We start from the raw sequence: 27,387 nt of genomic DNA, 5'->3' as shown, positions 1-27,387 counted from the left end.
GTCTATGGAATTATAGATTACTAATATTTTTGGTTATGGTTTTCTGTACTTTTCAAATATCAAAAAAATGAGCCTCTAAGCTAAACATTTCAGTAACTTAAAAAAGAGATCCATCCAATAGTATTTCAGAAATGTAAAATTGATACAGCCCAACTAAATACTTATTGAATTGTCAGTAGTTATCCAATTAAGGCAAAGCAAGATTCTATTGACATTCAGCTTTCTCAGGACTGAATTTTCTACTCACCTTCCTTCAGGGAGTGGGCAGGTGGAGCATAGTATGTTCCCTCATTTTCAACAGTGAATCTCACCCCCGTTGGCTGAATGCTGAGAGGATATGGTCCTTTGTTATGAAAGGTGACTTTAATGATGTCTCCTACTTCTGCCCAAATGACAGGACCTAGGAACAAAAAGAGCATTTGTTAACTTTTTTGTTGTTGTTGTGTGACATACAGAATGTACAAAAACAGTTACTGGCTTTAGCTGTGTCCCCTGACAAGCATCCCAGGATCAAGCTACATATGTGTAGCAAGTTGGAAAGCTTGGTATTTAAAAAGTCCATTATTGCTACAATGTGGCAAATTTGGAGAAATTCAAGAATTCTTTTTACTACAACTTGAGGGAAATTAATTTGTTTATTATCTTTCTTCAAGTCAGTAAATTTTGTACATCACAAAAAACTAATCCAGAGTGTGTCTACACATCTACAAAAAAACATCTGGAGCATCTATACATTCTTTAACCTAGTCTGGGCTGTGTGACTTTCGTCCTCAGCATTGTTTTGGGTATGAGTTTTTTAGAATGTTAAACTCTAAAACTAGTATTGTGGCCAATTATAGAGTAAAGATATAGGTATATAGTATACAAATGTTTTATGTAATATCCATAATGACATTTATTGAGGGCATCTTATCCCTACTTCTAAGTGCTTATTTATGTCTAATATCTTATCTAACCCTTACTAAAGTTTGATGTATTTATAACCATTTTCATCTCCACTTTATAGAAAAAAGCAGGCCCAGAAAATTAAGTCACTTTCAAAAGTCACCCAGCTTATAGATAAAGAGGAAGACTGTCTCATGAGTCTAGACTGTGTTTTTTATGAGAGAACTCAGAGCTCACTGGGAGCAGCCTCTAGAATAGATACAGCCTGGGTCATCAGTAAGCCCACATTTGGTTTTTGAGAAAGTACACTTTTGGATAAGTCAGTTATTTAAACTGTCACACAGATTCCTTTATCTCTTCACGATGTAGTGAAGATTTATGGCTGATAATTTGTTTTTGGGAAAGTAGCCAGCTGCTATGTGTCAAGTGGCACCTGATTTTCTGTCTGCCTGGCTTCTAACTAGAATTCATGCTGCAGGTCCTGACACTTTTCTTCCTGAGGTTAGGAGAATCAAGAAGAAAACGTTCCAACCATGAGTACTCTGGTTGGACTCACCAAGGATTCCAAGATGTTCCTCATCAGGGCCTCTCTGTTTTTGTTTCATGAAGGAGTCATCTGTGTACTCACGATAAACCATTTTTTTATAAGAGCCACCAATTCTCATAGCACCTTGTTCAAAAAATACCCTCGAATCACTGCCAGAAAGAAAAAAGGGGTTAATTCTGGTTTGGAGGTAGAACAAGGTGGCTATTTACATAGGATCTTAACTGAAGAAAAAGAGTCTGTCTAGTGCTTAGTGCTACATTACACCCATGATTTACAGTCCACACTAATTTTGCTGAAGAGGCACACAGACCTAGGCCACTCTTGAGGTTTGATGAAGGAATACAAAATCATTTTAAAGTGAAGTGAAAACAAATTTCAGCATTGCTACGTCACCCCTGTTCTACAGTAGACTCTTTCTACCCCATTGTACAGCAGCTGTCCTTGTTGGGTATGAGCATCAGCTTAGTGCTTGCCTTTATTTGCTAGAAGTCACATGATAATGCAGTGGGGTTGCTAGTTTTCTCCCATTTACAAAGAAATTCAGTTTCAGAAAGTGATATGATTTTCACAAAGTTGCCCTATTTATCTTTTCTTTTTTTGATAAATGGGTTAGCACCAGAGTTTTGCCAGGATCCTTGTACTATGTTGGTGAGACAGTGACAAGCAAGCAGAACTCCTCATCCACATGGATCACACATCTATCAGAGGAGACCAAGCTCCGATTACATAAGCTGATTGCATACAGTCCAAGAAGTATGTTGTGGTATATTTCTCCTAAGAAAAGCAGCTTGGGTCTCTCGACAGAAGCTGTTAGAAATGATGTTCTAAATGTGATGTGTGAATAGTGGGGAGAATGGGCCAGAAGACTGCAAACAAGCAACAACCTGTGGGGGTGCAAAGGAACAAGTGTAAGTATGTCATGAGTATGTCATGCTCCACAGCAAGGCTCCTTAAGCCTTCCTACTCTAAGCTACTTTTTTTTTTTTTTGGTTTTTCGAGACAGGGTTTCTCTGTGTAGCTTTGCGCCTTCCCTGGGACTCACTTGGTAGCCCAGGCTGGCCTCGAACTCACAGAGATCCGCCTGGCTCTGCCTCCCGAGTGCTGGGATTAAAGGCGTGCGCCACCACCGCCCGGCTCTAAGCTACCTTTTGCCTGAGACATTTTTACAAGACCCTGGGTACAGAGATCCATAAAATAGGTTTACAAATCGAATATTGCAAATAAGAAACCATAAATTTACTTTAAGACAATTTTTGATGTATATAATTTTGCCATTTATTTACAATGAAAGCAAATTTGCATACTTATGACATGCATGTGCTTGTTTATCCTTACAAAAAGAATGAAGTATTGGCTGAACATAGCATCTTCAACATTTTTCAGAGCAGATTAATATTTTGGTTTTATAATTGTTAGTGTGGAAAGTATATAGTACAACATGGTACAAATATGTTTAAGGTCATTTCAGGAATTGTTGGACATTCTGCTTTAATCCCAAGCAAGAACTCATTTAACAATTGTGTGTGTGTGTGTGTGTGTGTGTGTGTGTGTGTGTGTGTGTGTAAGTCAAGTCAGCAACTCAAGTAGCAACTTGTTTTGTTTTGTTTGTTTTTTGAGGTGAGGTTTCTCCGGAACACCCTTTGTAGATGAGACTGTCCTCAAACTCAAACTCACAGAGGTCTGCCTGCCTCTGCCTCCCGAGTGCTGGGAATAAATGCTGTGCCATCACCACCTAGCTCAAACAACAATTTTTAAAATCAAACATTGTAACAAATACAGTCCAAAGATATGCCAGTTTGTCCTTGATTGCTGGGTGACAGGAAAACAGTTAGCTTTTCTTTGCTGTAAGTAAGCCATGATGTTTGTATAAGAATAGAGAATTCTGTACATACAATAACAGCACTGTAATTCATAACATACTGTATGTAGCCTTGAATCTGAGCTAAGGTGTTTCAGGCAGGTAAGATGACTGTGTGGCATAGTAGCATGTACAATGCAAGTGTGCATGTTGTGCATTCAGGCCCAAGGCTGCAGAGAAATCATGTAGTAGAATATAGGAAAACACTGCCCAGAACACCTCATATTCACAATATACTAGATTTTAAATTAATTTTTGGTTGTTGTGCATTCAAAACCTTTTACTGTTGACGAAATGTTTGTGATCCTCACACTCATTTGTACAGTCCCATATGGAATAGCAGTCCACATTTGAAGAGCTGCGTCTAGAGATCACAGTAGAAGCAGAGAATTTAGGGCAGAAGAGTAAGGAATAAGGCCTGGAGAGGTAGAATTGGGCAAGAGGACTTGGTTAAGGTTTGGGTATTCCATTCTATGGCAATAATGAAGGATTTAAGACTTCAGGATGAGTGTTTTAGGGGGATCCCTTCAATAGCTGCTTAGAGAAAAAGTTAGGAAATAAAATACTATAGTAGGAAGGCCAGATAGAAACAGCTTTTATAATTTCAGTGAAAGATAGTGAGGAGTTTAGTAGTATTGGCAAAGAAGATGAAGAGAAGAAAGCAGCTTTCAGAGAACAGTACCTGATGAGGAGAGTAGGAGGAGTTGGTGAAGGAGAGGGAGATAGGACGGTTCTCAGATTCTGGGTCAGATGGTGAAGCTGTTCATTGAGTGAAGAGGAAACTGTTTTGCACAGGAGACAGTGAATTCAGGTTGAACATGCCTCATCCAGTGAATTCAGGTTGAACATGCCTCATCCAAGTGGAGGTGTTGTTAAGAAAACAAAAATACAAATCTGAAATTTGTAAGTCTCTTGTAGGCTGGAGATACAGTTTGGAGAGTTGTCATGTGAATGTTAGTATAGCTTGGGACTTAAGTCTGTGCTTTAGGAGTCACACAGCCAGGCCCAACTCTCCAACACCGAGTAACACAGAGTAAATTTCTTAAACATTCTAAAAGGGGATTTTTTTAAAAAGATGAGTCGCAGACATAGATTCTGTGAAAGTGTTGTCACATGTGTAGATGTGGATTAGTGGAATAATTTTTTAGACATTTTTAGACATGTGTGTGTGTGTGTGTGTGTGTGTGTGTTTGTGTGTGTCCGTCCGTCCGTCCACGAATGCCGTGGTGTGTATGTAAAGGTCAGAGAACAACTTTCAAGAGTCAGTTGTCTCTTTCCATCTTTATGAGTCCTCAGGATGGAACTCAGTTTATCAGGCTTGGCAGCAAGCTCTGTTCCCCACTGAGTCATTGCCATGGTGGCCTGTGACTTTTAAAATATCACCTTCTGTGCTTTGTGGAAAGTTGCAGACAGGAAAGGAAGGCCAAGAAAGGAAGAATGCATCAGCTTATGAAAGTCAGCCACACACATACAAAGAGTAACCTGTGTGCATCAGAGGACATATTCAGAAGGTGAAAGACTGACTACATAATAGAAGAAAAAGCTCTGTTGAGTATCTGGTGAAGGACTAATATTCAGGCTATATAAAGCACTCCTAAAGAAACTACCAACAGAAACAAATTCCCCAAGTCAAAACTGGGCAAAGGACATGGATGGGCATTTCCCTGAAGAAAATATATATATGGCTGGTAAGCCCCGCATGGACATTAATATCATTTCTCATAAAGGAAACGGGCAGCTACCTTTCCAGTGCTGTTAAATTGTCTCCAGTGAAGACATCTGTCCCAGAAGGAGCGTAATCCCAGATGATCTCTTCAGCAGCAATGTAATAGTGTCTCACATGTCTCTCCTGGGTATCAGCCTCTGGTGAAGGCTTGTTACAGTTTCGAACTTGGAAAAAGGCCTGCAAACCGGCTGAAACATCACAGAAAAGGCTCTGATGAGCAGTGACAATTGCTGATGAGATGACAGATGGAAATTGAATCCGATGACAGAGATAATACAATAAAACATGGTAAACAGCTGTGAACAGACTACTGATGAAAAATTCAAGTTTTTAAACAGACATGTATCTTTTAATGTATTCATGACAGAAAAGAGACATTGAGCATATGAGTTTTCAAAGTAAGATACCAGGCTTTGTGGGATTACTCTTGATAATCCAGTGAGATCTGAAAAAATACTAATTTCTAAAATATAGCAATGACTTCTGCCATGAAAACACAGTATCACTTGTAGTTTCTCAATGTAAAAATGGAGGACTATAAAAACAGATTTATACATTATGCTGGAAAGTAGCTTGCTTTTTTGACTTGTGTCAAGTATAACCAACTTTTTTATTTATCTGTGATGTATTTGTTCTTTGTCTTAACTTGCAAATGTCATTTTTGTCTCTGTAACATAAGATATAAGAAAGTTTTAGTTCTTAAAACCTATTTGTAAAGTTTATCTCCCAAGGAAATTAGACTTTGAAAAACTTACCTCCTGAACAGTAATTCCCCTAAAGACTATTATTTTAAAACAGCCAACCTCCTCAAAGCAAAAGGCTAGCTCGATTAGTTTTCATGGATATGGAGATAGAACTAAAGTAATAATTCAATATTCAGATTACTTATTTGGCTGTTTGGTTCTGCTTCTCTTCAAACATCTCCTACTAGAGTAATTAATACACAGCTGTTTTTACAACTGACAGATGACTAAAGGTGAAGATGCTTACCTTTCAAGTGGTTTAGGTTCTGGCAACTGAGCATCCAGACTCCAGGATTCTGGGCCACCATAAAAGCATCAAATAAGGTGGCAGGGAACAGGTTGATTGTATCAGTACGGTAGTTCTTGCTGGTCAGTGCTTGACCATGAAAGAAAGCTGCATGCACATCAATTTCGTTACCCATACCAAAAAGATACCATTTCACTCTGTCTTCTGCACACATGGAGAGTCCTGGAAGGCTTCCAAATGTGTATCCATTCAAAGCTGCAAGACAGAGTTATTGCCTTATAGACATTGGTGCTTGGAATAGTGAAAATTATCTCTACAGAAACAGAATCAATTTGGTATAGAAAATATATGCCACACTTGCATTTACCCAACCCCTTATTTATGCCAGACATTGCTAATCAACCACAAACTCTTCCATTCTGGCTAAGGCTCATTGCTAATACAATACTGAAGATGAATAAAGTAAAACTTATTTGGTTTCTGATGTTTATAAACTATTTACATTGTGTGTATATAAATATAAATGTATCCATATACATATATAGAGAGTACTCAGCTAAAGATAAAATATTGAAGGTTATTTAATAATCAATTATTAACTGAGCTTGTAGGCAAAAGGCATATGATTTAAATTTATTCTTTTTGCTTAGGACTTTTTGGACTTACATGAATTTCTTTTGTAATAATAGTATCAAGTAGAAATGTTTCTAAGATTGAAAGACACACTTCAAAGAAGAAAAAAGAAATTCAGGAATGGGCAGCAGGGACCAAAGCCAGGAAGATCTGAAAGTTCAAAAGCAGTCAGGCCCAAGAACCTTGGAAGAAACTGAGGGTCATTGTTCAAATTGTGCCATCCTAGGAAATTCATGGGTAGAAACATTAATGTTAAGGATCATTAATATAGGAGATGTGACAGTGTTACCAAACTGTGTCCATCCAGACTAGAAATTTGAGATATTTTTCAAATGTCTGTTTTTGTTAACAGGATAACAGAGAGAAGGTAAAATGTGTAGAAAGGAGATACTCATGTTAGATGAAAACAAAACAAAACCTTTCAGATAGAATTCTGGAAATAATTTCATTTTCTAATTTAGAAGTGCAGTTATTATTTTCTTGGTTTTCAAGTGAAGATCATTTTAAAGAAGCTAATGAAAAACAAATCTATACTTTTTGGTCTAATTAATGTTAAGGTACTTAATTTACCATGTAAATTCTGAGGGATAGATAACTTAATTTCATTATTTTTGTCCCTAGAAATTAAGGGAAAGCTTGGGTTCTCAAGAAGGCATTTTGGCATTTCTAGGAGACACAAAGTAAACTAAAATATTTAATTAATACATAATGGGGGACCTGATGAGGACAATGTAGTATATAAAAGGGATAATTTTTAGAATTAGTAGTCTGAGTTATATTATTAAACATAGGTGGGTGATTTATAGTGTAAATCTAATTTTAAACATGTACTTCAATAGTCCTAATAGGCTCCTTCAAATAACTTCTAGAATGAACTTGGAGGATAAATAAAGATGTATGTATAACATGTGTGCATTAAATTTCAACTGATGATTTTTCTTATAAATTAAGGTACATGTTTGGTGTTTCTGCCTTTTACCTTGCCTAGTATTTAAACTAGTGTGCTGGCTAGTTTTGTGTCAACTTGGCGCAAGCTAGAGTTATCTGAGATGAGGGATCCTCAATTAAGATATTGCTTCCATAAGCTAGGGCCGTAGGCAAACCTATAGGTCATTTTCTTAGTTTGCAATTAATGTGGGAGGGCTCAGCCCATTGTGGTTGGTACCTCCTCTGAGCTGGTGGTCCCAAGTACTGTAAGAAAGCTGGCTGAGGAAGCCATGAGGAGCAAATCAGTAAGCAGCACCCTCCATGGCATCTGCATCAGCTCCTGCCTCCTTGTTCCTGTCCTGTTTGAGTGCCTGCCCTGACTTTCTTCAGTGGTGGACTATGATGTGAAAGTGTAAGCAAAATAAACCCTGTCTTCTCAAACCTTGCCTTTAGTCATGGTGTTTTATCACAGCATTAGTAACTCTAACTAGGACAGACAAATATCAAATTGCGTGTCCATTGCTTTTGTTATTATGGCCTCAGGTTAGGATTATTCATGTGAGAGAATAATCTTATAATTATTAAAACAAAAATGATACATCTTTTTTAATCTTACAGTACATCCTGTTGCTCTCCTGAAAATCTTCATTGTCTTTGTCAACTTTCTTTGGTTCAGAGCAGAAGGTGTTGATGTTATCTTCTAGATACCAGCTGAGATTTTCATCCACCACAGAGAACATTACTACAAATTCTTGGTCAATATTTTTTTCTTTTTCCTTATCTAGAGAGTCTGAAGTAGAAATTTATGATTTAGTAGATCTGAATTTTTATTATGTGATTCAACATCTTTTTAGGTGATTAGAATATTTTTTAAATTTAGTGTTCATCTTCTTAGTAAACCACAGATCTGGACCAGCTACTCCACTTTGTTCATGTCCTGTGCACTGCATATGCATATGTATCCATATATCTACTGACAAAACCATTAAATGTTTTTTGGTAACTGAAAAAGTTATAATTCAAGTGTGTCCATATCATCTAGTACACACCACAAAAAGGCTTTGCAGGTAACTATTGGTCCAATTAACATTACATTTCAATCTTTTGAGTTATGCTGTCTTCATAAGGTGAGGAATAAATGTACTATCATACCTACTAACATAATACAGGTAACTATAGCCATTGCTAGGGAGTGCCACTGAGGGAGTCACACATAGTAAAGTCATGTATCTTCATATAACACCATTGTTGGAAGTTGCACCCAGCAAACCTATCCCACAGAGAACTGATTTCAAGCATCTTAGCTTCATTGGCATTTTCCTCTAAAGGTGTGTTCCATTTTTTCACGCCATCAAGGTCTTTCCTGTACTTTACTTCCTTCTTTTTACTCTTACCATTTATCTATTCAACTGAATTACAGAATAACTTATAGTTTAAAAAACTAATTGAAAAAAAAAGAAAACAAACTGCTTTGTACCTGTCTCCCATATTGTGAGCAATGAGAAAATATACCTTTTTTACAGAGTATTAAAGGTCCTATGAGTCCTGATGCAATATCTTTGGGCGCATCAACATGGGAATGGTAAATCCTGGTCACACAATTGCTGTCTCCATCACCAGGACTTTGCTCACTGGCATGCAGCACATACAAATATTGCTCTCCAGGAAACACTTTATCATCTGCTTTTTGAAAATCAGTGGTGTTGTCAGGATAGATAGCCCCTGGAAAACAGCATGTAATGGAGTTAGAAAGTGAGTACATATGAATATAGTTGAAGGAATAATCAGTCCTCATCATCTCAACATGTGCCCTTTGGACATTCATTTGAACACACAGAAAAACAAACACAAAGCTAATGTCTAGGGAGTCCCTAAGCCTCACAGAAATGATTATTATTAATTTGGTAATTGATTGAGTATAGATATTTCAGGATGGTTGTAATTATTTTAATGTAAGGGAAAACTTTCACCTGGGGGTCACGGTTTAAAGAGTAAACAAAATAACCACCCTCTCAAATAATTTAAAACTTCTTATATAATATCTGATTTGTGTGTGTATGTGTAGTAATTACAGAACTAAAAAATATTTACATTTAATTTAAAAAATTTTCAAACATGCAGAAGTTGAAATGAACTTCTATCTTCCTCTAAGTGTTAGTAGATTTCCAGAGTACCTATTAATGCAGCATTAACAATGGTAAACTGAAAGCTATTTTTTTCCATAATCCCACTCAATTTTGTCTTTAGCCATATGAAATTATTTTAAAGCAAATTCTGGGCATATTTAATTTATAAATATCTGAGCATGTATCTTTAAAAAATAAGAACTTTTCTTTTTAACAAAATCACAAGCCTACTGTTGTCTCTTGAAAGTTAATATTAACCGTATTATACCATGGTGATGTAAAAAAAGAAAAAGAATGATAGCCAATTGTTATATTATTAGTAGAACTTGGCTAAGAAAAAGAGAAAAGAGATGGTGTAATGTGGAACTCTGTCCTCTGATCATGACATGGCCATTATAGTTTTGCAATCAGAGCAGCTGTGGTTACCCATAGGAGACTCTCACAAAATTGGGTCGAGAGAGTGAAGGCTTATGAGGTGCCTCAGGAAGAATGCTCCAAGGCAGCCCTGCCTTCCTCTAGGATATACATGATACTCTTCTTTAGTATCACTGCCTGTGTGTTGCCATGCTCCTGCAAGTAAACCCAATTCAACTCACTGGTTCATCATTCAAGGCTTATGTAGCATCATTTCTTTAGTGCCTTATCTATGGTAGATACTCAAAAGTCCATGTCTCTTCAGTAAAGACACACAACATAAAAAATTTACTTTCTAAAAAATTACCTCTTTTAAATTTATTTTACATTTATTCATTTACCATGTGTATGTGTTTGCATGTTTGTATGCAAGTACATGTTGTGGTGCATGTGTGGAGGTAAGTTGACAACTTGGGGGAATCATTGTTCTCCTTTCACCATGTGAGTTTCAGGGACTGAACACAAGTCCTCAAGATGTGTGGCTGGTGTATGAGATTATTCAGACCACCTTAGCTGGACTGGAGTTTATGAGAAGTCAGGATGGAAGGTGATAGCAGCTACAATATGATCACTGGAAGATTTCCAGAGATAAGACAGCCTCCACCCTGAATCCTTCTCTTCCCTCTGGCTTCATGCCTCTTCTAAGCTGTCAGGCACATTATCCACTTCTCATATTCTTCCTCTATTAGATAAGGAATTAAGTACTCATGGTCCAGCTGTGGCGCTCACTATCAGCACCTAGTCCATTTAGGGATGTATGGCATTCCCACTACAGGAAGTCACATAACTTGAAGAAACAAAGCACTTATTGTGATGAGTTCAAATTCCATTATAAAATAGATACAGGTTCTATCTAAAGGCATCAATTTAGAAGTTAAAAGGTTTTCCTACTGAAGATGAAATTGCAACCACAATATACACTGAACTTACCCTCATGCTCCTTGTAGTAAGTTACCCCATGTGAATGAAAAGTATAGGGCCTAGAGGCAAAGTTCTTTAAGTGAACATATACTTTATCTCCCACTTCTGCTTTGATGATAGGGCCTAAAAACCCTAGCCACACTGGTTTGTCTATAGTCATCCTAAAGGTGCCATCTGTATACTGAACATAAAGGGCCTTCTTGTATGTTCTTCCAATACGATCTGGGCCATTTTGAAGATAGAGATTAGACTGTTCCCTGCAAAGAAAAAGACACTTTCATCAGAGCCATCATTTCTGGAAATTTCATTAGAATTTAGAAGAATCAATGATCACATCAACATTTAGTATTTGCCTGTTGTATAAACAGCTTCAAGGATGAAGGGGAGAGCTGTCAATTGGCTGTTATTTTAATATATGGGGTGTTTTGTATCAGACACATGGTAGAGAACCACCTGTGAGGACCTCCCAACACCATGGTGCCAAAAATGAAACAAAATAAAAATGAATGGAACTAAATTACCCCCTCCCGTGCATGTGCACAGGTGTGTGTGTGTGTGTGTGTGTGTGTGTGTGTGTGTTTGTGTGTGTGAGTGCACACTTACCTGTGGATTTGGAGGCCATATTAGGACCTTCCTCTATCACTTTCCACTTTAGTTTCTGGGACAAATTCTCTCCCTGAAGTGGAGCTCCCCATTTCAGTTGGCCAGTGAGCTTCCCCATGCCCACTTCCAGAAGCTGTCTGTCTTCAGTGATGTGATTCGTTTTACCCAGCTCTGCCCCGCTTTTCCTGATGCTGGGCATCAGAAGGCTAGTACAGCAAGTACAATACCCATTGAACTTTCCCCCACCGGCCCAGTCTAGAACTGATATATATATATATACATATATATATGTATATATATATATATATATATAACTAGGAAGAACTAGAAATAGAACTAGGAAGGGAGAAAAAAAGTGGGGGGAGTACATTTGATAGTTACACCTAAATTGGTTCTTACATACTGAATTTATATTAGTTTTCAGTGGGATCTGTTTATGAAAAGTGCCATGCAGTCATTTAGAAGGCTAAATCCTGGTTTTGGTAAGGTCCTCCATAACCAAGGCCTTGCATTTGTACTGTGTATGGGTGTTGTCTCTTATAGCCCATCAGTTTTCAACACTTTATTGTGTTCCACGTAACCACCACAGAACAGGTTAACCTGACTGGAAAGTAAACTTTGCCATGTTTCCTGGGCTGAGAGCTCCTCAGCAAAGGCTCAGAGACATTTTTCTTTTCATGTTTTAAGTCAAAAACTGGGGTTAGTTAGGAGCTCTGGAGTTGCTACAGAAGTTGAAGGTGTGATTTTCAAAAGTCTAGGGCTCTAACCTCATGTTTTCTAAATGTTAACCTGCATAATTATCTACTAATGCACTACATGATGTGCAAATAAACTCCTGGCTTCAGGTTGATGATTCTGACTGGGGCAGAGGGCAGTGCAGCACAGGCACTTTGTTTTTAACCAGCAGGCAGCCACTTTGGGCTTGTGGGAATCTGTAAAGTTGAAGGTGATGTGTTGAAGGTAAAATGCAGAGGCAGTGGGGTTCCTTGATATTATGAGACAGAAATATGGAAAATTCTGTTTTCAGCTGATACCATGGTGGTGCCAGATCTCTGCATTTGGTAGCTGTATAGATGAAACTTGCGTACTGTGATCAGAGAGCACCACCACTTGGCAGTGATCCTGGGACTGGATTTGGGCAGAGGGAGCAAGAAATAGGTAGTAAAAGAGCCACATTTCTCTGGATTGACTAAGGACTTCTAGGGTGACAGTCTCAGAGAAAACCATATACTGACAACCGATTGTATAAACACCAGGACTCAAAGGAAGCAGAATTGTACACTGAAAATGATGGAGATGGTATTTCTTGCTCCTTTAAACCCATTCTGGTGTGATGGTCACACTGGAAGTAAAAAAAATAAAGCAGCTAAAAAACACTAATTGTGGAACAGCAAAATCCTACTGAAAATACTTGCCATGGGGTGTCCTGCCTGTGCTACCTTACAATTGTTATGTGCTTCCCTTTGTGTTAAAGCAAATCAGAAGAAAATGGAGATGGCTTGGAGACTTCAAGAAATCCATGAATGAAGATCAGAGCACTGGGGTGACCTCTGCCATAAACTCACAGAATTAGTGTAGACAGGAGGAATCTTAATAAATATGTGCTCAAACAGCAGCTAGGCTGTGTAGCACTGAAAACCCCTGAGGTCAAAGGCATGCAATTGACTATGTTAAGAGGGCCCCCCAGGGGACGGGAACAAGGTCAGTCAGAGCCAGCTGTCTGGCTTTCCTACCCAGCCAAAAGAACTCTGAGCTACTCTCAAACATATGTCTAAACCCCAGAATAAATTTTCTTCGGGATTTGACACTATTTCTAGGAGTCTTGCCTGATAATATTTAGCAGAGATCCTAATCTACCATGCCCTTTGATATACATCTTGTGGACAACCAGGTTTTAAGGCAGCCCTCTAGTCACTAAGGCTTTATTGAAACACTGTGACACTGTGTGCATCTGATTTCTGTAAGGTGACTCTACAGCACCCAGAAATCCATGCCATCCCATATACTGTAATAGATGTCCATTTGTCAAAATGTTTCTACTGTTCTGGTGTTTTATTACTTATCTCTTAAAATAAGATGTGCTCTGTCTTAGTTTTGTGACTTATTTTTTCTGAACAAAGTTTTTGAGGGGATGGAGTATTTATGAAAATGACCTTTAAAATAAAAGTTGATCTGAAGCTAAAATATACTAAAAGATTTTACATATATATGTATATATGAATGTGTATATCTCAAACTGGTTCTTCCATTTGACCTGGTCATTGTGACAAATTTCCCTTACCAAATTGAGAAATATCTAACTTTGGGAGGTCTGTTTGCTTATGACACTGTCCTGCAAAGGAACATCGGGGCCACTCATGGCTTGGGGACAAAGGGTCAGTCATCTACTGGAAGCTTGCTGGAACTTTGCCAGTCACATTCAGCCACAGGAATCTATTATACTTGGTCTTTGAACCAAATTATCCACATTTATTTTCAGTCCTTCCTGTTGGCAACTGTAATTCTTTCTACTCAGTACAGAAAATGGGTGTTCTTCCCAGCAATCACAATTCCTATTTTAGGGCCCATTTTTATTTTTAAAGAAAAGAAAAAGCCTATTCCTATCATTTCTGGTAAATTCAGAATCAGAACTGAGTTTTTAATGGTAGATAATCTGTCATTAATGCTACTATAATTAGTTAATAATACTGTTCCACTAGTAAGTTCAGAATTCTCTGAAGTGGTTTTGGTCTATTCTTAGCTTGGGTACTAAAGTCTCTAGATTACAGAAGAATTTTGACTTCACTTGTTGAGGCACTTCTTTAGATTTTCATTACTGCATAACAAATCATCACATAGCAGCATGAAGTAATACCTGCTTATAACTCTCAGTTGGATGAGTCATAAGCCAGACACCTCATGACTGTGTTTCCTGCCCTGGGTACCACAGCACTGAAATCAAGTGGATGCACTCCCCTGAAGACTTGTGGAAAAATCTACTTCATGAATCAGTCAGATTGTAGGCACAATTCAGTGTCTTTAGTCTGTAGGATTCAAATTACTGTTTGCTTGTGACTGATGTCTGGGGCCCTCTCTCAGGTCTTTAAGGCTGCCCATATGTTTATCAAGTAATCTTTCCAACTTCCAATCAGCAACACTACACAAAATTTCCCTTAAGCTGCAGAGGCAGCTTCTAATGTTCTCTCCAGCCATAGGAGGACTCTTTGTTCCTCCAACCCCACACCAGCTAGTCTTCTCCAACCCTACCCAGGCTAGCTATGTTGGTGACTAAAACACTGTTTTTGTACATGATGTCTCATCCTACCCACAGATTCTAGAGACTAGGACAGGAAATCTTTTGCAGGACATTTCAGAAATATTGCCTTTAACATACAGAAATCACAGAAAAATGGTCTAGTTACAGGCAGCTCACGCCCCCCTCCCCCACACACACCAGGGGTATATAGCACAAGTCTCAGTGAATTATAAATCAAAAATAGCTAAGTTTTGCAAGTATAGCAGGAATACAATGCTAATCAACCTTCTTAGTCAGGAGAAATGGTAATGGTTATAGCAAAGTGTGGAAAGCATGAAATGTTAAGGTTAAGTGCATCCAGAGAGGCTGTCCTGTATGAGGTGTTGTCCCTTACAAACCACTGTATGTTATTTTTATTTAGCAGCCTCAGAGAGTGGGACATTATAAGTGGATTTACCCAATAATGTTAGCCAAATGTTGTACCTCTTTGGAAAATTTAAAAAGAAAAATTTGAGGCAGAGTCTCACATATCTCAGGTTAGACTCAAACTCACTGAATGAGCTTGATGACGTGACTACTCCTAGGTAGTGGTGAGAAGAGTCTTAGTGTAGATATGAGGGAGAGTACAGTCAGAGGCATCTGAAAGAGTCCAGACTGAACCTGGCCATGGGGGAGGGAAGGCGACAGAGGAAGAGAGCTAAGAGGGCAAAGAGTCCAAGTGTGAGCCAAGAGAACCAACAGACATAGCTGAAAGGGCAGGCTTTTATATGAAATAGAAGTTAGGGGAAGGGAAGTGAAGTCTCTGGGCTGGAGAAGTTTAGGGTAGGAGGCAGAGATGAGAAGAACAGAGAGAAACCATGGTACTGAGAGAGCCTGTAAGCCAGCTGTGTGCTTTGGTATGCTAATAGGCAGCAGAGTTAGCCATTTGTTCTGGGTTTTTGTGATTTTTTTTTTAGGACCTAACACTCACCATGTAGTCCTTTAATATTTTTAAATTATTTTTTTGAGGGAGTGTTACAATAATTAATTGGGAAGCCATTCAGTTAAGCCAGGCCTAGCAATGTGGGTGCCTATATAAGCCAACCAAAAAATAATTTAATGTAAAAGGAGTATCCAAGCTCTTGACATTACAATATGACATTGCCATCTACAAATGTGTTGGACCACTTTCATAGCTGTTCTGTAAAGGTGTATGTGGCCTGTGGAGTGCAAGTTGAACATACCCAACAGTAAATCATGGACTTAACCAATCAGAAACTGCTAAATAATATCTATTAGAAATTTTCCACTTTAATTAATCAAATGTATTCTCTTAACATTGCTTCTGAAAACATAAAAGTCTTTGGTAAACAGTGAACTGCTTAGGTGTGAAGTACCTCAATCCATGATTGACAGAATGGTCAGGTAAACTTGTTATAATGTAAACGTGTGTTTTTTGTTTGTTTGCTTATTTTGTTCTTGGTTTTTGAGACAGGGTCTCTCTTTGTAGAACAATGGTAAATAGAAAGCTGAGTGATTATAAACAGGGACATGGGTTAGTGGACTATTGAGTAGAACAGTATTTTTCTTCATTTAATTAATTAATTTTTTTTGTGTGTGTGTGTGTGTGTGTGTGTGTGTGTGTTGCTGATAAATGGACCCATGACTTTGAACCCATACTTGCTAGGTAAGTACTCTACCACTGAGGTATACTCACAGTCCAGTTCTTTTGTGTGTTTGACCCCTTTCCTTGGAAATAAACACTAGATAATTTACATTGTACTTAATCAGGAAAACAATGAACCACACAAAACTAGGCTTCTAATGAAACTGGAAAAATCTGTCCGACTCTTGAGAATACTATCTCAAAACCAGGTTTAAAAAGATGTAAGTTCTATTTATTGTCTTTTTAGCCAGTTATTAACTTAGAACTTTTTCTTACTAAACATTACTAGGTTAATAAAATAACAATTTGATATTATCATTAGCAATGCATTTTTTCTTACCATGAAAAATTCAACCATACATAAAATTAAATAATAATCTTAATTGCTGCTGTTCATTTGAGCTCTCTTGCCATTCTAATGGCAAAAAAAAAAATATTTGTTTGAATCCCAAGTTTCCATTTGGTGGTAAATGTTTAGATAATATTAAAAGTGGTGGTGTTAAACTTCAAAGAGACTCTACTATTCTTCTGTATAGAGAACAGTGCTTGATATAAAGTAACTGAAACATAAAGACTTTTAAGTTACATGGCATTTTATCAGGACCTCACAATAAGAAAATAACATTTCTTGCACATGTTATGTGTGGAGCTGTGCTAAGTGCTTTGCAGACACTTTAAAAATAAGTAAAGATAAGGACTGTGAGAAACTGTGAGAGAGATTAGTATCATTCATTCACTGTCCTGAATCACCGAACAAGAATTAAGCAGCATCATATTTCTTTAAGTTGTATTTCATTTTTATGTTTGATATTTTGAAGGATTAAAAATACTGTACTTTCACCATTAGGGACATTCTATTAGGGACATTTTTTAAAGTAAAGAACTTCTGCATCCAGAGGGAGAGCACATTTGGAATATAGATAAAGGAGTGAATAACCACAGGTAGCAATGAAAAAACAGCACAGCTCCCTTGGAGTAACAGGAAAGGAGCAGGACAGCTGCATAGGAACAAATTTTGGGAATATAAAGGAAACCAGTAAAAGTATTGGTTTTCAAGTTAACATTTTGCATTTTCTATGTTTAACAAATTAAAGAAATACTTTTCTTGTTGGCTTCATTTTTTAAGTTACAAATTTGGCCCATAAACAACAAAGACTAGTGACTTACGTGTCAACTGAAATAAGTTTCTTTTCTTCATTTTCAGAGGCATAGTTCCAAACTGCTTCAATAATTCCAATGTAATAATGTCTATCTCTTGTCCAGGCTATAGGAGTATACAAAAACAGAAAAGTACCAAGCAGCAAAAGGTTCATTTTTTTGCCTGTCTTGGAGACTGAGATGCAATACAGTGAAAACAGAAGCAAGCAATTTTATAAATAAGGCTTTCTTTCTTTACTTGCTTGATTGACACAACTTAATGTTGCACAAGAGTAAATAATTTCATTAAAGCAAATAACATTTTTCCAACTCAATTTGGCTCTGGTAAACCAGGAAGGGGGAAAAAACAGTTCTCAGTTGCCAGGCTTCTCTAAATACAAATGGAATGTCAACAGTTAGTGTTGGACTCACCGAGTGTTCATAACTCGGAGCTTTCTTCCATTCATTGTGTGAATTCCAGGAAGGCAGAGAACATCTCTTAATGCTTCCTTTGTTCTTCTAGCAATTCCAGGCACTACAGCATCCTGCCCAAAGCCAGTTCTTAACAAGTCAAGATAAAATGAATCAAAACATGCTGTTAACTGTTAACTATTCTAGAAGACTAACAAAAACTTACTTGTAGTTTTAAAGATATGAAACATGATATTTAGCATGTCATAAAAGAAGCCAATGAGAATTTCATTTTGAAATTTTACCTACTCTGTGAGATCTGGTCACTTCTATGTAGAAACTTAAGCAAATTGTCCTGGATTTCCATGTAGAAATTAATAGCAGAACATACCATATATGTGTGTGTGTGTGTGTGTGTGTGTGTGTGTGTGTGTGTGTGTGTGAGAGAGAGAGAGAGAGAGAGAGAATGGTATGAAGGAAGAAGGAAGAAGAAGAAAAGAAAAAGCAGAAGCAACAGTAGCAGCATCAAGGAAGGGAAAGAGGTAGGAAAGAGAAAGAAAGGAAAAGGAGAAACCAGCCACAAATAAGCCTCTTTTCAAAGGCAAAGAATGACTTTACTCAATTGAAACAAACAAACAAACAAACAAACAAAACCCTTTGTTTATTAGCCTGGAAATTTTCTTCTTGTACTTGTGTGAGCTTCAAGATAAAATATATTTGATAAAAACCCGCCCTTTACTTGTGGCATGTATCTAAATGTATAAAATATTTTTTAAAGCCAATGACAATCTTGATGAGAGCAGTTAATGTTTTGTGTTAATACAGCTGTTACTGTTATTGTTGTTTTCTTATTGGATACTGTTTAGCATTAAAGACTACTTGCTGAAATAGACTGGTATGGGAACAGGTGACCTTCCATGTTAATAGATCATTCACTTAGTAAATATTGAGTGAGTTCCATTGTAGGCACATAGCAGTGGATAAAACTCCACCGAGCTTACATTCCATTAAGGAGAAACTAATAATAAACACATAAAAATGAAGAACATAATGTCAGTAAGAAGGGCTATGGGGAGAAATAAATCAGGGAGAAAAAATAATGAACACCAGGGAAAATGTTGGGATAAAGTTAAAATCTGATGCTGTCAAGATTCTTACCCTCAGCTATTATTTCCTCCTCAAAGGGCAATCATCCAGATTAATTTAAATGACTTTGTAAGCTGGTAATAACAGTGTGTGTGTGTGTGTGTGTGTGTGTGTGTGTGTGTGTGTGTGTGTGTGTGTGTGTGTGTGTGTGTGTGTGTGTGTGTGTGTGTGTGTGTGTATTAATGGGGTTGAACACAGGCATCTTTATGCATATCAGGCAAGTGCTCTACCACTAAGCCTAGTTCTAGCTAGTAATAATCTTGGATAAATGACTTGATACAGAAAACTGAATCATAGAACCTAGGGTGTCCTAAGTCTCCTTCTAGGCTTTCCTTGAACAATTCTCCTCTCACATTCACAGAGCAGACAGGAGAAGGTCTGAAATCATGTGCAGAATTCACTGGTCAAGCTTTATGCCTTATATGAAACTTCTTCCCAAAGGCTCTTTTCCCCATAGATGGGCCATATAGGGGGCATCTCTTAGCAGTTCATTCTCTAGTGAAAGAAGTGTCCTTTTTTCTTTTTGGTTTTTTTGAGACAGGGTTTCTCTGTGTAGCTTTTGAGCCTGTCCCGGAAGTTACTCTGTAGGCCAGACTGGCCTTGAACTCACAGAGGCTTGCCTGGCTCTGCCTCCTAAGTGCTGGGATTAAAGACATGCACCACCACCACCACCCGGCCAAGGGGTATGCTTTTAATTGGCAAGAAATCATTGCATGATCCTGCAGCTATCTTATTTGTCTCAATGTTTAAATTTACTGTGGGATTCCCAAAAGTTCTACCAACCAGTAAGTAAACAGGATCAAATAAATTAAGGGCTCCAGAGGTATACCTATAGGACCCTTCACAGTGATGGTGGAATTAAATGGTTAAACATTAACCCCAGCTGGTGTCAGTGAGTCCTTTATATATAGTATAAGAGGAATCATTGAGTGTGCAGGTTATTTTTCCCATTGAAAAGCATGTGGCTGCTGTGTGGCAAGAAGTGGGGACAAGCTACACTTTAGGAACTACTTACATAAGAGGGAGAAGTTATAAGCAACCAGATGTGTGCAGGGCATGGAATACCACACATCTCTCCCCAGAGTTGATATGTAAAAGGAAACTTTGGATAATTGTGTAGTTGAGGATTCTCTGCACTCAAAAAGTACAACACAACAATACAAATTGAGTTGACAAGAAATGTGAGCAGGAGTATAAGAAGAAACTCAGCAAATGTAGAGTAAAACAAGAGATGCCTCCCAAGCCTCAAGCAGCATGTCTCTTAGCTGTGCCTGTCAGAAGGTCTTCACTTCAGAACCTCAGGGTATGCTTTTGCTGTTATAAACAAGCATCATGTGTCCAAGCTAACTGTTTGGTGATGTCAGTGAAGTTATACAACACATGTTTCAATCATTTTTCACAGCTTCTTTTTCATTGTCTTAATAATTTATGGACTGAGGGAGTCTCTTCTACATTTAGCATCAAGATTCTGAAGTTGATGATAATTGAAATCAAGGGGGCAGGCCCTCCTACTAATCCCACTTTGATTTATTTCCGTCAGCCAGGATGAAATCTCTCTGAACCACTAGTATTTTTGTTCATATTTTTTATGGATCCAGTGAGAACTGTTAATCTGTATGCTAATGGAATTACTAAAGATGAGTCACCACTAAGGGTTGCCCTTTATTCTGACAGCAGGAGATTTAGTATAAAATAGGAGGGCATTCTTCCTAGAGCAGTCAGACCACCACCTTGCTTGCTTTTACAGGGGAAGTTGTGCAACTCTGGAACTTTATCAGTGGTGTGGACACACCTACAGGACTTTCTTTATGTGTACACTGACTTAGCCCCACACAATGTGAATGCCGCCAAGCTTTTCTGTACTATTGATTATTTCATGGCTGCTTAGGGATGGAGTTCTCAGAAGACTGATTGCTTCATGCTCCTTTGACTGCCCAGTCATAGGTCATGACCCAGCTCATCTGTTCTGGCACACAAAGCACTCGCAGGTGAGAGAAGGAAAGCCCAGGCTTGCTGCTTCAAGAAAGCCTTGTTGCTGTCAAAACTGACAGCACACTGTAAAACAAAAGGATCCTTTTAATTTTTAAATGGTAGAAAGTTTTAAATTAATTTTTCATTTTTATTCACTTACTGCCTTGAGTGATATAGATACAAAGCATTTGGCTTATCAACAGTGAACAAAACCTTAAAGACTGAGGTGGGTTAATTTGGATCTTTGTTTGGTTTCTGTTTCTTTGTTATTGGGTTTTTTTTTGTATCTTTGTTTGTTTGGTTTTGAGACAAGATCTTACTCTGTAATTCAGGATGATCTGGAACTCACTAGACTTGAACTCATGTTGAGCCTTCTATATCAGCCTCCCAAGTGCTGGGATTATAGGCAGGAGCAACCGTGTCTGACTAAAGACTTTTTTTCTTGGGGTTAGGGAAGGTGAGGCAAGGTCTCACTATGTATCCTTGGTTGGCCTGAAACTTGCTGTATAGGCTAGGTTGGCCTCAAACTCACAGAGTTCTGCTTGTCTCTTCCTCTGTCTTCCAATTGGTGGGATTACAGGCAGGACCCACCACTAACTAAAAAAATTACTTTATAATAATATGTAGCTAGATTTTTCCTGCCTTGCCCACAGTCAGGACAAATCTTTGTCACCCTCCAGTCCCACAGCCGCTCAGACCCAACCAAGTAAACACAGAGACTTATATTGCATACAAACTGTATGGCTGTGGCAGGCTTCTTGCTAACTGTTCTTATAGCTTAAATTAATCCATTTCCATAAATCTATACCTTGCCACGTGGCTAGTGGCTTACCGGCGTCTTCACATACTGCTGGTCATGGTGGCAGCTGGCAGTGTCTCTGCCTCAGCCTTCTGCTTCCCAGTATTCTCCTCTCTCCTTGTCCCACCTACTTCCTGCCTGTCCACTAGCCAATCAGTGTTTTATTTATTGACCAATCAGAGCAACAGATTTGACAAACAGACCATCCCACAGCAATAATAGAAACGTATCCTTTAGACTTGATTACCTCAAACTTCAAAGGGCAACTGTTGAAATACTGTAGCTCTTAACATATCTGACTTTTTGCTTCTGCTCTATGATGAGGTGATAGACACTGCAAAGTTCTTAATTATTGTTTTGTGCCAGGACTTACTTTGTACAAAGTAATTGAATGATGACATAAACCAGTGCACCTAAAGTTTTAAGAAATTTATTGATGCTCACAGTTCCTCTTGAAGCAAGAGAACAGCATGCTACATAGGGATATGCAAGGAAACCATGAAGCTGATCAGGAGAAAGCAGCAAAGGTAAAGAGAAACATAGACAACTGGACTAGCCTTTACTGGGAATGCAGGATAAACAGTTTCAGATTGACTAATTTGAAAAAGCCCAATTTGCTTAAGAGCATGTGGGAGCTCATTTTCAGCTTCCTCATGGCTTTACCCAGCAGGTCCGCATAGAGAGGATGATTAGGACCATGGGCCTGAGTGCAGGTGTCTGAGATAGTCTGCACTTGGCTGTGCTGGGGGAAGTTTTTTGCTCCACCCCTTGGCGTCTCTATAAACACCCTGGGGCAGAGACAGGGCTCGTTGGAATAGGTTTCAGGCCTTCTCAAGGCTAATCTTTATTTTCTATCTGATTATCTCCACAATCTAAATCCTTCTATCTAATATTTTCTGCTGCTTGCACTCAAAAAAACTCTGAGGAACTGTGGGGTTGGTGGGTAAATGCCCCGCAAGGGCAGAAGTGCTGTCCCTATGTCTAGTATCTGTGCTGAGTTTGGATGGAGAAAACAGTGGCTTGGTACATGAGAATAAAATAAAGCAGGTTTTGGGGAGTATGTGAAAGACCTGTTCACCAAGAAGTTCTTTACTACCCTTGTGAATTAACTTGCTTTAGAAAGTCTTTCTCTAGTCAGAGAAGTTTCCCTTCCCAAAAAAATGTTATAGCACCATGAAATATGAAGAAATTATATAAAACAGTATATACTTCCTATTAGAAGTAATGTGTATGTAGATGTCTCCTTCATTAGGCAAAGCCTGTTGTGTAATAAATCCCAATACACAAATTAAATCCTACTTGAAAGAGTTTTAGACATATAATTTAATCAAAGTTGAAAGAAAAAAAAACAAATGTAAATTACTATAATAGTCAGATTTCTTGGATGATCACTCTATGTGAAGCTCTGTGCCAAGAATCATATAATTCTCTTATTTACCCCCTACACAACTGATTAGGTAAATATATTGTTTCTAAGGCTACTTTGGCAAATTGTCATACACTTAGTGTCTAGTATGACACAAATTTGCCTTATAGTCCCATATGTCTGAAATATATATCACTGGGCTAAAATCAAGGCTCAAGGAGGCTGTATACCTTCTAGGAGGCTATGGTGAGGATCTGTCACTTTTTTGGTAGTCATGAACTCTAATCCTCTGAAAATGTAAGACCAAAATAAACCCCTTCTTCTATAAGTTGCCATGGCCATGGTGTCTTATCACAGTAATCAAAGAGTAACTAAGACACCCATCAACTTTAATTTGTGCTATCCTTAAACTTCTGGGCATTGGGCCATCCTCTGAGATATAGTTGTTCTAACAGGAGCAATACCCTTAAATAAAAACTTACTTTCCCTCCTCTGAAGACATCAACTATCCACAGTTCCTCAGTGTCTTAGTTACTGTTCTATTGCTGTGTAGTGACACCATAACCAAGACAACTTATAAAAAAAATTTAATTGGTGACTTGCTTATAACTTTAGAGGGCTAGTAGTCCATTTCCATCATGGAGGGGAGCATGGTGGTAGGAAGGCAGGTATAGTACTGAGTAGCTGAGAGCTCACATCTGGCCCATAATTTGCAGGCAGAGAAAGAGAATGAGAGACACTGGGCCTGGCATGGTCTTTTGAAACCTCAAAATCCACCCCTAGTGCTACACCTCCTCCAACAAAGCCACAACTCATAATGCTTCCTAAACAGCCCACCAACTAGGGACTATGCATTCAAATTTATGAGCCTATGGCAGTCATTCACATTCAAATTACCATACTCAGTAGTTCATGAATCCTTCCTACTCCATGATAGAATGTTGACTAGCTTGGTCTTGTGCAGATAGCCATAGATGTTGTGAGTTTATGAGTGCAGTGGTCTTGTCATATCCAGAAGACACCATTTCATCCTGGTCCCTCCTGACCTCTGGCTTTTAAAACCTTTCCACCTCCTCTTCTGCAATGATCTTTGAGCCTTGGTTATAGTGGTTTAGATGTCTCAATTGTGGCTGAGCAGACCACAGTTACTTATTATATACACTTTGACCAATTGTGAGTTTCTGCATTAACCACCATCCACTGCAAAAAGAAACTTCTCTGATAATGCCTGAAAGCTTCACTAATCTATGGGTAGACAGACATGAATAGTATGTCAATTTAGTAGAATAATAGAAATAGGTTCACTCCTGGGTTCTTTGAGTTTCCAAGCCCTGATTTCATAATCATATTGTAGTAGTTCTTCTGTGGAGAGGGCATTAAATTCAATCAGAAAGTAGCTAGTTATCTCTATAATATTTATGCCACTGTACACTAATATCCATGGACATATCTTTCCATGGTATTCACTATTGAAGTTCATGGGATTCACAGCTGAGTAAGACTGTGTTTTCTCCCCCATGCCCAACAATCTGGATAATACCTCCCTGTGAAAACTACCCAACAGGGGAGGAACTTCCTGATGAGTATGGATTTGATTTCTTCATGCCTCGTGACCAAGACTTACTATCTTACTTGTATTAGGGTCTCACTATCAATTTTTGGTGGTAACCTAGAGAAAAAATAGCCTTTATTATTTTGCAGGTGTCTAGGATACCTCTGAATAACAACTTGAGAGGAGGTATCTCTTACCAGAAACTGGGCTTTTTATTTGGCAACTTCTGACTTCTGAGGTAAGTGCAATTTCTTGTGTAAGGTAATTCTAATTAAGTTTTTTATGTGAGGTGTGTGTGTGTGTGTGTGTGTGTGTGTGTGTGTGTGTGTGTGTATTTAGGTTTCCATATGACCTTTACAGCCAGTGCTCAGTGTAAGTTATCTTCCCCCACCCTTCTTTATCCTCTCCTCCCATCCTTCTTCTCAAGCTGACTAACAGTTTTCTTTGAAACACAGAAGATTTTTAATTTCATTAAGTCCCACTTGTTTATTGTTTGATTTATTACCTGGACAATTGAAATCAAGGAACTCTTATGTGAGACTATGTCCAGAAGTGTGCTCCCTATTCTTGTTTCTTTAAAATATTTTAGACTTTGATGTCTAACTTTGAAGATCAATTTCCGTGATCTGAAAGATAAATTTTCATTCTTTTATATGAAGATATATAGTTTTCCCAATAATATTGTTAAAAATCATTTGTAATCCCCACTTTTTCCTTTGAAAATCTTCCCTTGCCTTCCTCTTTGAATATGTTCCTGTCATAACTATTTATTCCTTTTGCAATGTTGTACTCTCCCCAATTAAATCTCACTTCTTTGAAAATCTGTTTTCCTGTTACTTAGGTTGACAACAATTTTCAAGACACCAGCAAATGCGCATTCAGTAAGTACTGAGACACTTGCCCACAGGGAGTGGGTGCCTTTAGGCAATTAGCTGTGACTCACTTCCAAACCAGGTTAGAAACATCAAAGGACTGTTCCACTCTGTCCAGGAAATGCAGAGAGAAAAGCCCAGGGTAACATCACACTAAAGCAGTTAAATTAGACCTCAAGGTTAAGAGACTGATGAGTGACTACAATGAGAGCTCTGTGATACACAGAGGTCATTCTTAATTGGGGTCTGTGAAAAGCACTTGAGTATAGAATCTGCAATGAGAGCCAGTGGGTCACTGTTGAAATCTAACTTTTGCTACTTTCCATTTACAAATACTAAGGGAGATACTTAGTCCTGTTAATATTATATTCCATTTCCCTTTAAGTTCCTTATTGCACATAATATTGTTCTAGGAATATTAGAGGCATTTGCCAAACTGAGCTGTCCAAATACACTATAACTAGATTTTAACTGTATTCTCATTTGTCTCAAGTTTTAAGGACATTATACAAAGTTATGAACATATTAATATTCTCAGTGTCTATCTTTTTGCTTGGGATCACTATGGGCAGCAGAGAAGGATTTGAAGAAGTTCATGGAAGGTAGAGCTAGGTCAGACATAATTAGAATTTATTATGTTATTCTGCCTACTTTATTATATAATATTCTACACAATGAAACCTCTTATGCTAGAAAATAAAGTTTAAAAGGAATTAAATCTGTTCACTGAGGATAGGAAGGAAAATAGGCTATGTGCAAATCAAATCTTGCATGTTTTTTTTTTTTTTAAATTTATCTCTATAATAGACCCTGTGCATTAGTAAACTATGAGCATAACACATCTGGAGTTCAGGAAAAGTTTGCTTCAACTTTTAACAATATTATAAAAGACAGACTATACTAATATCAAGTAGTCACATTAAATATCTGAGGCATTTGTGGCAAAGACTATAATTGATGTCAAATTATATATTAATGTTTGTGTAAAAGATTAAAGTAAAAAAGAAATGCCTTATAAATAAATAAATTATACTTATTTGAAACCCTAGAAGCATAAAATTTCAAATGCTCATAATAACTCAGTTAAATTTTGAGTAGAATATGCTAATGAAAAAGAACTGTGGGGTGAGAGGAAAGAGTTCATGCTGAATATATAAAGTGACTAAAAATATGGAAAAAGAGATACCACAACTGTGCAAGGTACTGCAAAGCTAGCCTGATCCCACATGGCTATTTTATAAGAAATAGTAAAGGTACATTAGACCCGTATAATGAGCATTGTTTACCTTGAACCTGCTTCTTTAGTTAATTCATACAACCTATCTTTATGGAAGTTGTCACTTGTACTTTACAAGGGTTTTGATGTAATCATGTCTTTAACTTTCTTGTACACACAGAATTGAGATAGTTATCACCAGGAAACTTTCTTCCAAATTGTGTTATGCTTAAATGTGCCTAAAGTAAACTACCCTGTATCAGACTTTCATAATTTGAGTCAATATTGGCTCCTGAGTTGTGCTGAACAAGACTTCCTTTTTGCCTCCTCTGGATCAGCATTCTGCTGGCCAATGTTTTCAGAAACCCCTCTATCTCTCCATAAAAAATAACAAAACAAAACAAAAA

General features: G+C 37.8%; 1 protein-coding gene and 1 long non-coding RNA gene across 4 annotated transcripts in view; one reads left to right on the top strand and one right to left on the bottom strand.

Annotated features, from left to right (window-relative positions):
• LOC114686238 (ceruloplasmin) overlaps nucleotides 1–17,896 on the bottom strand; it is a 38,529-nt gene extending 20,633 nt beyond the window's left edge. The window contains exons 1-8 of one of the 3 annotated variants that reach the window (XM_028860893.2): nucleotides 17,678–17,895; nucleotides 11,037–11,284; nucleotides 9,079–9,288; nucleotides 8,183–8,356; nucleotides 6,007–6,261; nucleotides 5,033–5,204; nucleotides 1,442–1,581; nucleotides 248–400 (exon numbers count right to left, since the gene is read on the bottom strand). In XM_028860893.2, the coding sequence (XP_028716726.1) occupies nucleotides 248–400; nucleotides 1,442–1,581; nucleotides 5,033–5,204; nucleotides 6,007–6,261; nucleotides 8,183–8,356; nucleotides 9,079–9,288; nucleotides 11,037–11,284; nucleotides 17,678–17,823 (1,498 nt within the window). In that variant the 5' untranslated portion in view covers nucleotides 17,824–17,895. Of the gene's footprint in view, nucleotides 1–247; nucleotides 401–1,441; nucleotides 1,582–5,032; nucleotides 5,205–6,006; nucleotides 6,262–8,182; nucleotides 8,357–9,078; nucleotides 9,289–11,036; nucleotides 11,285–17,677 lie in introns of all 3 variants that reach the window. The other 2 variants (XM_028860895.2, XM_037206495.1) reach the window with 2 other exon arrangements.
• Nucleotides 17,897–22,236: 4,340 nt separating this feature from the next.
• On the top strand, nucleotides 22,237–26,016 carry LOC119088264. The gene is made up of 3 exons (XR_005091889.1): nucleotides 22,237–22,501; nucleotides 25,042–25,130; nucleotides 25,734–26,016. It is a non-coding gene; the product is annotated as an uncharacterized LOC119088264 (long non-coding RNA).
• The last annotated feature ends 1,371 nt before the right edge of the window (nucleotides 26,017–27,387 follow it).

Source organism: Peromyscus leucopus, chromosome 6 (assembly GCF_004664715.2).
Source record: "Peromyscus leucopus breed LL Stock chromosome 6, UCI_PerLeu_2.1, whole genome shotgun sequence".
Taxonomy (NCBI): domain Eukaryota; kingdom Metazoa; phylum Chordata; class Mammalia; order Rodentia; family Cricetidae; genus Peromyscus; species Peromyscus leucopus.
This window is presented reverse-complemented; position numbering and strand designations above follow the sequence as displayed.